Raw genomic sequence first — 13,228 nt, forward strand, 5'->3', positions numbered from 1 at the left:
TTTTCTGTGTCAACAACAGACAGTCAACAGCAAAAAAAAACAAAACAACATTGGTAGTAAATGACATAAGTTGGCAGAATTACAGGGTCGTAAACATGTTGTCCAACAGCCGGGGTCCTTTTTATGATCCCCCATGGTGGTCTTTTCAACCTCCTGCTGATGACAATGAAAGCAGAGGCAATGGGCTATGGGAGAGAGGGAGACAGAGAGAGAGAGAGAGAGAGAGAGAGAGAGAGAGAGAGAGACAGAGAGAGAGAGACAGAGAGAGAGAGAGAAAGACAGCAGCAGGAACACACACACACACACACACACACACACACACACACACACACACACACACACACACACACACACACACACACACACACACACACACACACACACACACACACACACACACACACACACACACAGCCAATATGCTTACAGTGGTTTTAGCCTTGGGAGCTCTGCTCCACTCAGCTCAGACATTCTGGGCTGCCATTATGGAGGAAAGATTAAGTGTTTTTAAGACACAGGCGGCAGGCCGCACTACAGGGCTTTTACAGTGCAGCAAAAGGAGGTGCAGAGAAAAGGCCAAGAGACCCCTGCCTGGGAAAAAGACAAGTCCCTGCATTAGACATATTCAATACTCAAGTGAAGAAGTACGTATGTACCTGTTGCTCGCTAACATAACCTCAGAGTATTGTGCAGTGTGCAAATAATAAGAAACTGTTGTGCAAACCAGAAAAGCCTGGCGAGCCAAACAAAAACATGTAAATATCAGTCTGGAATCACTCGGTTCAGATAGCTGAGGGACAAAATCATTATTGGTACAGTTCAAAATGGTTCACATTTCCTCTGCACTGCCTTGCTGCCACTGCTACAGTATGACGTCCACTTTTCATTAGCCGTAGCCATTGAGCTGTGTCCACTGGCCTGTCAAAGCCCACCCCAAAGATACAAACAGAGGGGGAAAGAATCACTAGCTGTGATTGGTGGGGCCAGGTTGGTGCCTGTTGTGGCGATGTTACAGTGACCAGGGCTAGGGCTACAGGGACCAGGGCTTACAGGGATCAACTCACCTGATGAAAATGTGGGGTCTGCTCGTTTTTCCGACGCCCCATTGGTCCTGTGCGTCGATGTTACGAACATTTCCCATTGATCCTACAGCACTTAGTCTCAGATAACTTTTTACCAATAATGTGAAACCCTTTGTCCCGACAGTCCAATGTTCCGACCAAAAGCTGCTTTAGATCACCGCCATCTCTGAGTCTGACAGCCTGCGCAGTGGTCATGCTGTCTGTGACAGGTTAGGTTTAGGGAAAGTTGGTCAAGGCACAAATTTAAAACTCAGAAACATTGCAATAGCCTACTGACAGGTTAGGGTTAGGAATGGTTTTGGGTAGGGCACAATTGTAAAACTTGGCAACATTGCATTAATGACAGGTTATGTTTAGGGGTGGTTTTGGTAAGGGCACAGCTAGACCGACTCAGACGGCATCTATGTGCGCATGCAGCTGAAGTCTACTTGGCACCGGGAAAAGCAGGACATACGACCTGGGATGAAGACCAATCCTAAACATCCATTGGTCGGAACATTGAGCTGTCGGAGCAAAGGGTTTAACTTAAAGGGACAGTTTGGTCAATTTCAACATGCAGTTGTATTGCTCACGCTACCCTTGACTTGTCAGTACCTGGTGATGCCACATTTTTCGGCTCAGCCCTTTCCGAGATATGAGCAATTCTAATGGGGGCAGCGTTTGTTTACATTTTTAAAAAATGAAACATAGGCCAACTCCAAATATTTTCCCAAAAGGTACTGCTGTTTGCTAGTTGTCTGCTGATGTTTTATAACCTTTTGGATGTTTTTGGGAATAAATAAAAATGCTTTTTTGAAATGTAAACAAAGAGCTGCCCCCATTACAATGACCAGGATCTCGGAAACGGCTGAAGAAGAAGAAAAAAAAATCTCAGGCACTGACAAGTCCAGGGTAGTGTGAGCATTACAACTGCATGTTGAAATTGACCAAACTGTCCCTTTAATTATTTTGAGTTAGTGGGCTGTAGGATCAATGTGAAATTTTCTGAACATTGACGCGTCAGACTAAAGAGGCGTCGGAAAAATGACATGCTACCGAAAATGCGTGTGATGATTGCTAGGCGAGCTTGTCTAGTTTACAAGGCTAAGAAAACTGTATAGCCCCGGGCAGCTGTGGCCTATTAGTTGAGGAGATAAGCTTTAAGCTTATATCAGAGGGTTGAGGGTTCAAACCCCACCCTTCCACTCCCTACCACTCTCCATGGCTGAGTTGTCCTATCCCCACACTTCTCCAGAGACTGTAACCAACACCCTGTAAATAATTGTAAGTTGCTTTGGGTAAAAGCGTCAGCTAAGTGTAATGAACTGTAATTTAATGTGATGTAATGAAAGAAAAAAAGTGAAAAGTGAAAGCCCATTGGGAAACTCCAACTCCCATTTGTCATTGTGACACAGCACTCCACAGCACACAAGTGAACACTGCACACTGCACGCAACGAAATTGCATTTATGCCTCACAGCTCTGCAGGAGTGGGCTTTATGAAAAAGGCTGGAGAGCTGAGTGATACTGCTGTAAATTTGAGTGAGCTTAGTGAGATATAACTTACCCAAATCATCAACTCTGCGGTTGGATAGGAAGGCTCGCAGGTCTCTCCCACTCATTGCTTCTTCATCTGTTAAGTGACATAAAAGAGTGACTTGCATATCTTGAATACCAAATTTACACACACACACACACACACACAGACACACACACACACACACACACACACACACACACACACACACACACACACACACACACACACACACACACACACACACACACACACACACTGTATATTCTTCATCTTCTTCCTCTGGGTAATATTGAGGGTGGTAAGCTACTGAGGGGTCAGCAATGTCCCCCTCAGTCCTTTCTGACAGATTCTTTAATCTGCTTACCCCCTTGGCCTTGGGGATTAAAATATGACAATGGCAGAGGAAGTTAATAGAACACACAGTGCTGCTGCCTTATCTTAAAATATTCGCACTCTACAAACAGCACATTCAACAGCAAAGTTGAGGGGGGGGGTTGTTGGGGGGTTGGGGGGTTACTGAAATAACCTTTCGAACCGACGCTGTCTTACTGGATGTGCAGGTGCAAACTGCTGGTGTCGCTCTAGGGTCCCTGCTGACGTCTCCGGGGCAGACTCCCTGCGAACGTGTCTGTCATTCTCACTCTCGTCTTCAGAATCCCCTCTCTGCAATATCAATAGGCTATTCAGCGCGACTTGATCATCACCCTTCTTTTTATGACCATTATTTCACCTCGTATTACATTTTATAGCACAGTGCGTCTTTTTGCTGGCGGCGGGGAAAAAATTAACAGGAGTGCCACTGTAGCAGGGCAGACATAACGAGTTAGTCAGAGAGTGGCATCTGAGTGTCCCTTAATGTCACAATCAATTCCACATGAGGAGGGGGGTGGGGCGGGTGGTGTGGGGGTGGGGTGATTGGGGCTGCCGAATAGAAGCAGCGGAAGCAAGAAATTAATTCTCTTCATGCGTGATTATCGCGCCTGCATTCTGCAATGCCTCATTCTCCATGTAGCACAGCATTGCTCTCTCACACATGCTGCCTCACATTGAGCTAATTCCATCCAGACTCATCAACTAAGATGAGGCATTTTGCAAATGTGCAGCTGAGAAAGAGATGGTGTTGAAAGACTCATGAATATACTTTCCTATAAATATGCTGTTCTTTGATAACAGCAACAACAATACAACCTTCATGCAACCTTGGCAAACAACCTAAATTGTGTTCAAGAAGCAAAGTTTACCTAATGGTTGGCCAATTGACAAAATGCTGGTTGTGGCCCACAGACAGTTAAGTTAGGCCTAGTCTACTTGGGGGAAATGAACAAATTCTTGTACTAATTCGAATCATCTTTGTTGTAGGCCAACAGATCCATGTGTTTCTCAACAGTTGCACAATTGTTGTCAATAGTAGGCTGGCCACATTTTAGTGTGAGTAAATAATTAAATGACTGGGAAAACTATCGACACAATAATGTCCCAGAGACTCGTGGGCACGGGCGCTGTTAAAAATGTTGGGCCCCATGAAAGATTCAAATTTTGGGCCCCCAAAATGACAAATTATGTTATCAGCATCTTTCAGGGGCCCTGCCAGTGCTGTTGGGCCCTTAGAATCCCCCCCCCCCGCGCGGCACCCATGCTCGTGGGCATGCATTATTCATTAGATATAAGTTATTTTCTGATCAAAAAGCCTAAAAAACAAGGCACCCTATACACCAAATATATTTTTCATTTGATAGACTTATTTGATAATGACTTTTTTTAAGTTACTGTAGGTTACAATCTTGCTGGGTCAACGGACCAAACCTTATCCCTGTTTTGATAGCCTACATTTGCATTTGGTGTTCTGTTCTCTGACTCTCCGATAGTTTTACCTCACTTGTCTGCTGAAAATACAGTAACTCTATCTTACTTGTAGGCTGTGAAACAAAGTATCCCGTGGATGACGGCTTGACACCTTGACATATTTGTAAAGAGTTACTTTGTTTCACAGACATTGAGAAAAAAAGATACAGTAGCAGAACATTACCTTGTCGACGCTTCCCGGTTGACAACATTTGTAACCAAGGGAACTATTATTGCTTTCCTATTGGCCAATATAACAGCAATCCAGTCCAATCATCTGTTTGTGACTACCTCCTTGGACCAATGATATTTCTCAGTGCGAAACCACATTACGGTGACGTCATGTATACTCGAATTGCTTCGGTGTAGAAGCGGGTGGAAAGGAGAAACTGGCTCTCGAGTATGGAGACTAGTTTCTCCGCTCGGTATTCTCACGGATAGGACTGGACTGGTATTCTGCAAACCGACGCTACATTCTGATAGACTGAAATGTTCTAATGGAGTTCTGTGCTGTTATATCATAACATTCCTCCACGAGGTAAGAACTTTAAAACCCGAATCGCATGCATCTGTGTGTGAGAGAGCGCAGCAGAGTACTTTCGCTGGTAACCAGACCACGCGAACGATCTGGTGCAAGGGACACAGGATAGGATAGGGTCAGAGTATGCTATCTCTCTGTCTGGTCTTCTTGCATGTTGTTAAAAGACACTCAGTATCTCAACTAGTGAGAGGATATCTGAATGCACAGGATAATCTCTCTCTCGTGACTGGTTTAAGCATTAAACGTGGGAGCTTCAAGAGATGTTTCTTGGAGTTTGTCGTATTCCCAGGAATTCTATCTCGTCCCACAAGCTTCTCGGAGCTGTCATATAAACGACATTGCGCATGGTTTATGACCTATTCATACTTGACTTTGTGGTGCACTTGTCCTCCAAGTGTGCCGATCGCACCAAAGCAAGCAACTGATAGGCAAGCAGGTGAGCTCTCTTTCGGAATCTGTGGAATGCGAGGTCGGTGAGGCGGTGTTACGTCCGTTTCTTTTCTTTCTAGAACTAGAGTTCTTCTAATGTAGCATAAATGGACGTCAGACACACAGTGACAAAATGTGGATCTCACGTGTCGTGCTGCAAAATGTGCAGGTGTAAGGATCTATTAGATCGTAGTTAGTCTATAAGTTAAGTCATTCCATGCAATCTGATGGTAGTTAAGAATTGTAGGTTTGGGGAGCGTATGCTACATTTAATTCTAGTCCTCCATTTGATACTGACCCTGTAAACGAAGGGTTTTCTGAAGTTTTGATTTTCTCCCTTGGAATTGACATATTATATCTCTTCTGGTTTGGCAATGATTTATGTCTTTAATTTTGCAAACTGCGCCACTGTTGTTTTGTATTGCATTTGTGCGTAACCGCTTCCAGGTTTTCAGAACCTGAATCTAACCAAATGAATACGAGGCATGTTTGAACACGTTGTGCCGCTATTCACTGCCTTTCACGCAAGGCGTGTCATCAGGCTGAGTTTGAAAATCCTCCAAAGAATGCCATCTGTGTTTTTCGAGGGTGTCTTCCTTATAGAGCACTAATATCAAGAACGGGCGGTTAACTTAAAAGACTCGTATATATTTGAGCCAGGCAATGCAGTTCCTCAAGTGTCCATCTGCGTCAGGCGCGCCGCCTAGAAAGAGCGATTTACGCAAAACATCTGTATTGAAAGAAATCTAATCTGAATGTTCATATTTTGTTTGTTTAATCCCACATGCCATGTAAGCATCGTTCATGTCTTCCCTTCCCATGGGTGAGAATGGCCCCATTTCACACACGCACATATAAGTGACCAAGTCACAGAAGACTGCAAGCAGGGACCATACGGATTTATTATCATAGTCCCAGCCAAGGAATGGATTTGCTGATGCGATTATTTTAAACTGTAGTAATTTGAGAAGGAAGATTATAAAATGATAAATAACTTGCAGTGGGCAAGTACTGCTTGTTTGCTAAGCCACTGTGACGCATTGGAAAACTTTGCGCAAAATTGCGCACGGTAGGCTAATTTAATTGACATGCAGGTATGAAAATGCATCCTTCATATATATTGTGGCAATCAAATATGAGTCTTCATGAACAGCGACGAGATCTGCATTTATAAAGTTAGTTCTACATTACTTTCCATGATTTTATGCCATATAATGTCACATCACAGTTATCAGAAGGGGGTCATTTCACGTGAAATCAGACACTTTGGGACCCGACAGACCCGGATTTCGATCATACTTGGTGTGCCTTTTCAGTAGCAAGGTAGCACCCCAGAACTGCATTGGTTTGAATCTGACACTAATATTAAGGGAGAAACAGACTAGGAAAGGTTCACATGTGAGGGTAGGACACTATACATTCAGCCTTGAATATATCAGTCAGTGTTAGTCACAAAAAGATGCCTGTGGTGTTGTTTGAAAGCTCTTTTCTGGCTCTACATAGTACACAATCACCTTGGAATACAACTACTCTCAGAATATGAATTATGATAAATTGAAAAATTAAAAATTGAATATCTAAAAAAACTCATATTTTAAAATGGCCAGTTCCTTGTCAAAACGTAGCCGGCAATGTCATGAGCAGCACCTTAAATGCTGGTGTTCGGTTTGTTATTCATTTCAGAGAGAAGTTGACTCACAAATATGGCATCATACAGACCACTTACTAATAATATGGTAATACCATAGTAGCATCACATGACAAAACAAAAACAAAACAAAAATGGTCAGTGTCCATGGTCCCAGGTTTCAGAAACTAAGGCAGATGTCCATTTATACACCAAAAGATGATATGTGAATGTTTGAACATTCCTTCGCTGTGTACCTGTGCCATCTTCCCTTTACCGTACTTTAAAGAGATAATCAATGGCTACACTCTCATTTTGTACTCTACCAGTGCATTTGAAGCAGCAGCTGTGTCTTTTGTAGATAATGTATAAGTACGTCCCGTTGCAGTTACAGGTTCCACTACCAGAAGCACATCCTGATGATCCATGACAGTCTATCTGGTCTGAAGGGAAAAGTGAAGGATGGAGATGGCCCATGAGGATGCAGGAAGTTCAGTTTCCCTCTCCAGTGCTCGGCATATACATTCCTCAGCACATGCTAGCCACCAGTTGCCATCATATACAGCTACAACATACCCTTTGATGCTTGAAAATGTAACACATTCCTTTACTGAGCTCACTCTTTCAACTCTGCCTTCTCTGAATGCTCAAAATGGCCTAACTTCCACTGTGTCCATTGACAATGGGCAGAAGCTGTGTAGTTTTTGAGTACCTGGAATAGTTCTTGCAGATTCAAACCTTTTCAACAGGTTCTCAGCTTCATGATGGTACATCTCTGTTGTGGCAAACTGGCAATGGATGTTCTTGACATTATCCTTGACAAATTCAAACAGTTGGTATGGCGTTATAATTTAATTGTCAATAGGACGTTGCAGACTTGCTCGTGCAGCAAGCCATTTAACTGTCCCTCCAACGCCATCACATGGACCTTTGCCATGTGATGTGGCAAAAAAGTGCCACTCTGCAGGTATGTGAAAATCTGCCTCGTGGTGGCACAAATTTGTTGTAATTTTAAGGTTCTTATATTGTGCAGGAAGTCTGCAACGTTGAAAGAGTGAAAGAGTGAGCTCAGTAAAGGAATGTGTTACATTTTCAAGCATCAAAGGGTATGTTGTAGCTGTATATGATGGCAACTGGTGGCTAGCATGTGCTGAGGAATGTATGCCGAGCACTGGAGAGGTGAAACGGAACTTCCTGCATCCTCATGGGCCATCTCCATCCTTCACTTTTCCCTTCAGACCAGATAGACTTGTCATGGATCATCAGGATATGCTTCTGGTAGTGGAACCTGTAACTGCAACGGGACGTACTTATACATTATCTACAAAAGACACAGCTGTTGCTTCAAATGCACTGGTAGAGTACAAAATGAGAGTGTAGCCATTGATTATCTCTTTAAAGTACGGTAAAGGGAAGATGGCACAGGTACACAGCGAAGGAATGTTCAAACATTCACATATCATCATTTGGTGTGTATAAATGGACATCTGCCTTAGTTTCTGAAACCTGGGACCATGGACACTGACCATTTTTGTTTTGTTTTTGTTTTGTCATGTGATGCTATTACTATGGTATTACCATATTATTAGTAAATGGTCTGTATGATGCCATATTTGTGAGTCAACTTCTCTCTGAAATGAAAAACAAACCGAACACCAGCATTTAAGGTGCTGCTCATGACATTGCCGGCTACGTTTGGACAAGGAACTGGCCATTTTAAAATATGAGTTTTTTAGATATTCAATTTTTAATTTTTCAATTTATCATAATTCATATTCTGAGAGTAGTTGTATTCCAAGGTGATTGTGTACTATGTAGAGCCAGAAAAGAGCTTTCAAACAACACCACAGGCATCTTTTTGTGACTAACACTGACTGATATATTCAAGGCTGAATGTATAGTGTCCTACCCTCACATGTGAACCTTTCCTAGTCTGTTTCTCCCTTAATATTAGTGTCAGATTCAAACCAATGCAGTTCTGGGGTGCTACCTTGCTACTGAAAAGGCACACCAAGTATGATCGAAATCCGGGTCGGTCGGGTCCCAAAGTGTCTGATTTCACGTGAAATGACCCACGGGCACAACTTTGCCTTGCTTCCTGCCTTTTAAGAAGCCTTTCAAAGACATTTCCTCCTCTGCTGACTGGTTGCTTTTTGCAGCTTTGAGTGAAGTTAGAAAAGATGGCTTTTGTTTTTGTTCTTCGCTTAATCCCCTCTCTTTCACTGCATCATTGACTTGATTCCAGCATTGACAGACTCCATAGTCTGGGCCTAGCATTTTTAAGGCCTATCTCGGAGTGATTAAAAGCCTGACTTCACTTGACTTCATGATTGATTATTTTTTGTTCATCTTACATAGTTTTTTTGCTGGTACAGATGCCACAGATGGCCCCCTGTCTCAGGCTGTACAGTGTAGCTACGAAATTATGTAAGATTTCCACTTTCCATGGGCCCAGACTTCTCCCTCTCCCTCTGTCTCCCTGATGAGAGTTGACTGTGGGATCCTCCACGCCTTCTGCTGAAGCCATTTGAGGACATTGTAAGTGAATCTCCGCTCATTGATATTTTCCACCGTCACATAAATGTCTGTGGTCACTCTGCGGTGTGCGTCTGCACTGCCATGGCATCCAGTGACATCGATGCTCCTTTATGGTGATAATTATAAAGCGATCTGCAAGTAGCCCTTTCCTAACATTAAGCCATGTAATTGAGTGATTTGATCTAAAAGAATCTAGGCAGTCACCACAGTATACGTACGGTCCTCAATATACCCAAATGGAACCTGCTCTATAAAGGCCATTTGAAAGTCCACATTCCATTACCCCTGCTAAGTGTATAGGCTTAAACTACTCATCTGTTAGAGTCTCAATAGCTGTGCCTTTTCAGTGCAGGATTTGACTGAGACGATACTTGTGAGCTATATGGTTCGCCTGTGTCCTGTCAAGATGGGCTCCTTTGCCGACATGAGCTACCAATAGACTGTCAGCATAGCCATAACCCTGAACCATAGGGATGCTATTGTAATGCATTGTAATGGCTTGGTATTTCAGTTGAATGGGTTGCTCATATTGACATGCTGACTTACTGTAACTAACTACTTGACTTGACTTGACTAACTACCAATAGACTGTAACCCTAGCCCCAACCCCCAGGGGCACTACTGTAGTGTGATGTAATAGCTCGACAGGTAGTTCATATTGACATGACAATCCTCGGGCAGCTGCTGTTCTGCTGAGATATGCTGTGTCATCAATATGAATCACTAGTAACATAGCCCAAACTCCAACCCCTAAGAGCACCACTGTAGCGCGTTGTGATCACTCTGCAGCTCTGCTCAACAACATGACACCTGTGACCTAGCTAGGACCAGATTTGGTTTGTTTGGTTGAAAATTGTGCACAATCCCAGGAAAAGGTGCAGGACAAAGGTCAACCAGTGGTGTAGTCTACTTTTTTATGGTGGGTATACTGTATATTTGAGCATTTTTTGAAGTGGGTATACTGTATACATTTGTGCCATTCATAATAATGGATCATTCAATTTTAAGTGGGTATACTGAAATCCCTGAAATTTAGAAGTGGGTATACTCCGTATACCCGCGTTCTACGTAGACTACACCACTGAGGTCAACTAAAACTTAGGAGTCCTGGAATAAATAAAAAAATCAAGAAAAAAGGATCCTAAGTGTGAAGAGTGACTCCTCACTCCAACTAAACCATAGGGCCAGATTTGGCCACAGCTGAATTGGCCACTTGAGGCTGGAGTGGAGGGCTTGCATGAGGCCGTCCTTTTCTCCACTCATGTGTCTGTCCTCAGTCTGTTAACACATGTGGCTGCTTAAGCGAGCTCATCTGTTATAAGGATCAGGTTAAAGAGTGATGGGGCCCACAACTCATCCAAGAGCATCGGGGGCAAATGGGTGGCTATTGAGGCAATAAATTACTTGACTGAAATGAGCTTTTATGCATGTTAATATGATGGTAATTTGAATTGGGGCTTAGTTGGAGGTACTCAATTAGTCTCGAGAAAATAGTGCTTAGCAACCAGCCCAGCGCAAGGGCAAATGAAAGTCAGGTTATCTCGAACGTATGTTTTGATGGATGGATGGATGGATGTCTGTCTTCTGTCTCGTCTGTCTGTCGTTCTCTGTCATTCTCTGTCTCTCTGTCTCTGTCTCTGTCTCTCTCTCTCTCTCTCTCTCTCTCTCTCTCTCTCTCTCTCTCTCTCTCTCTCTCTCTCTCTCTCTCTCTCTCTCTCTCTCTCCTTGTATGTTTCCCATCTTCTCTTCAGCCTGAAATGTATGGAGGGTGGGGGGCATTAGCCTGCCCTGACTCCTCGTGATACACATTACCCAACTAAGGAACCAAACAGCTGACATCTATTGCCAGAATCCAGTTAATCAGACAAACTTAACATTTCTCATGGGGTATGGCAACAGAGCGGACTCATCCAGGGATGCTTTGCTTGCCCGCTTGCTCACAAATACCTCTTTGTGCTGCTGCTGCCCTCACTCTCACAATATATTCTTGTCGACTTACTTTTCGGGACAGTCCTGAGGACATGGACAATACCAAAGCAGAATAACAGAAGCAGACTCAAGGTCTGGAGAAGAGACATACTGCAGTGCAGACACCGGAAGCAGAAGATGTTTTTGTGTTTGTGTCTGATGTATGTTCACCTGAGATGCATCTTTCCCAAGGCAGTTTGGTGCCACAATGCTTACCCATGTGGTTTCACTTCATGCTGAGAAATGTACTATCAACACATTTTTTTCTTCGTAAAGAAGGTGATTCGTATTTTTGAATGCACACAATTCACCAAAGCCAATTTTAAGGCACAGCCATGGGTCAAAGAAAGGGAATCTTTGTGTTTTACTCGCCTTTTGTTGTTATCTTGGGGTTGCTGTGATTGTGCTGGAGCCCATGCTGTGGTCAGATTATACTTAACAGGAACTGACATGCGTTGAATAGGCCCTCTCTTCAGGCCACTCCCCGACGCGTGTTGTTTTTCTCCAGATCAGGCCAACAGCCGCATACCAGAGGCTCAGGGTCACTCGGTGTTACGGCTGGCACCGTCGACTATCTATCTACTACAGTCATACAGCGTGCTGTCATGATTGCTTTGGCTGTGATGGAATTCAATATTTGTGTTATCTAAAGACAAACAACATGGAAGTTGTTAAATGGGGGTGTAGTGTCAGAGTGCCCTGGACATCATGACTCTAGCCCATGTGAGAACCAGACTTGCTAATGCAGCAGTGGAAGGATTTACTCAGTAATGTATATTGTTTGTTTAACTGTATTACGGTGTAGCCTGCATAAGTCAAACATGTTTTAATTGAGCAATTGCATCATGATCATAGAGCTCATGCAGCTTTGTGTCGTCGCCTTGCCTTCCCATTGGCGCTGGATCTCCAGCTGTCTCGCTTGAGGAATTGTGGGATTGGCAGTGGAGCGGAGCGAGCGGAGAAGAACATGTGTCTCATTTGCATAAAAGTGCATTTTCACCCACTGGAGTTGGGCGGATGCAGATGAGCACGGTAAAGCACAGCACGGCACGGCACGGCGGAGCCTCCCATTCCCTTTCAACGGAGCTGGGCGGCCGAGGCAAATTGTTCAATTGACAGTGTTAGTGGAGAGAGTGCATGATTCTGCATTTGCATAAAGCAGAGAAATTCAACACTCCCTGCAGATGAGTAGCATACAATGATGGCGAACAGGCAGCCAGTCAAAATGGCCCGAGTGCTGCATCTCCCTGAAGAGAGTTGAGTGGAAATTGCCATCCTAACAATAATGCTCAGTGCTAAGTGTGTTTTTTATTTATTCCATTTTCTCGCTACATGCTTTATGCACCTAATATGTAATGTGGTCTATACATCTCCTGAGTGTAGACACTACAAATTATATGCCAGACGCAATAGTTATGGCTACCATTACACACAAACAGAAGAACAGTGGGCTGTTAATGGCTCTCTCTTGCGACATATGTCTGGTCTGTCCAACAACAAAAACGATGGTCGCTCTACAAGAAAGTTATAATCAACGGTTTCTTTGGCAATATGTCTGGGAAATGTACTCTAATGTGAGATTATTTCAGTAAATTACGCAGCCGTCAGCCATTATTGGTCCTTTGGGCAGGGTGTGTGCCTGGCAGGGAAGCCAACAAGGGGGGACAAAGGGGTCAGCTATC

General features: G+C 43.7%; 2 protein-coding genes across 2 annotated transcripts in view; one reads left to right on the forward strand and one right to left on the reverse strand.

Annotated features, from left to right (window-relative positions):
• The window catches only part of LOC134461245 (coiled-coil domain-containing protein 148-like), a 95,345-nt gene extending 90,636 nt beyond the window's left edge, over nucleotides 1–4,709 (reverse strand). The window contains exons 1-4 of the mRNA XM_063214028.1: nucleotides 4,628–4,709; nucleotides 3,151–3,264; nucleotides 2,629–2,694; nucleotides 1–4 (exon numbers count right to left, since the gene is read on the reverse strand). The exon at nucleotides 1–4 is cut by the window's left edge and continues 118 nt beyond it. Of these exons, the coding sequence (XP_063070098.1) occupies nucleotides 1–4; nucleotides 2,629–2,683 (59 nt within the window). The 5' untranslated portion in view covers nucleotides 2,684–2,694; nucleotides 3,151–3,264; nucleotides 4,628–4,709. The remainder of the gene's footprint in view (nucleotides 5–2,628; nucleotides 2,695–3,150; nucleotides 3,265–4,627) is intronic.
• A 122-nt stretch (nucleotides 4,710–4,831) lies between these two features.
• Nucleotides 4,832–13,228, forward strand: part of LOC134461246 (plakophilin-4-like) — a 175,152-nt gene continuing 166,755 nt past the window's right edge. Inside the window, exon 1 of the mRNA XM_063214031.1 lies at nucleotides 4,832–4,981. The gene's annotated coding sequence lies outside the window, so the exon portion shown is untranslated. The remainder of the gene's footprint in view (nucleotides 4,982–13,228) is intronic.

The sequence above is a fragment of the Engraulis encrasicolus genome, chromosome 13 (genome assembly GCF_034702125.1).
Source record: "Engraulis encrasicolus isolate BLACKSEA-1 chromosome 13, IST_EnEncr_1.0, whole genome shotgun sequence".
Taxonomy (NCBI): Eukaryota; Metazoa; Chordata; class Actinopteri; order Clupeiformes; family Engraulidae; genus Engraulis; species Engraulis encrasicolus.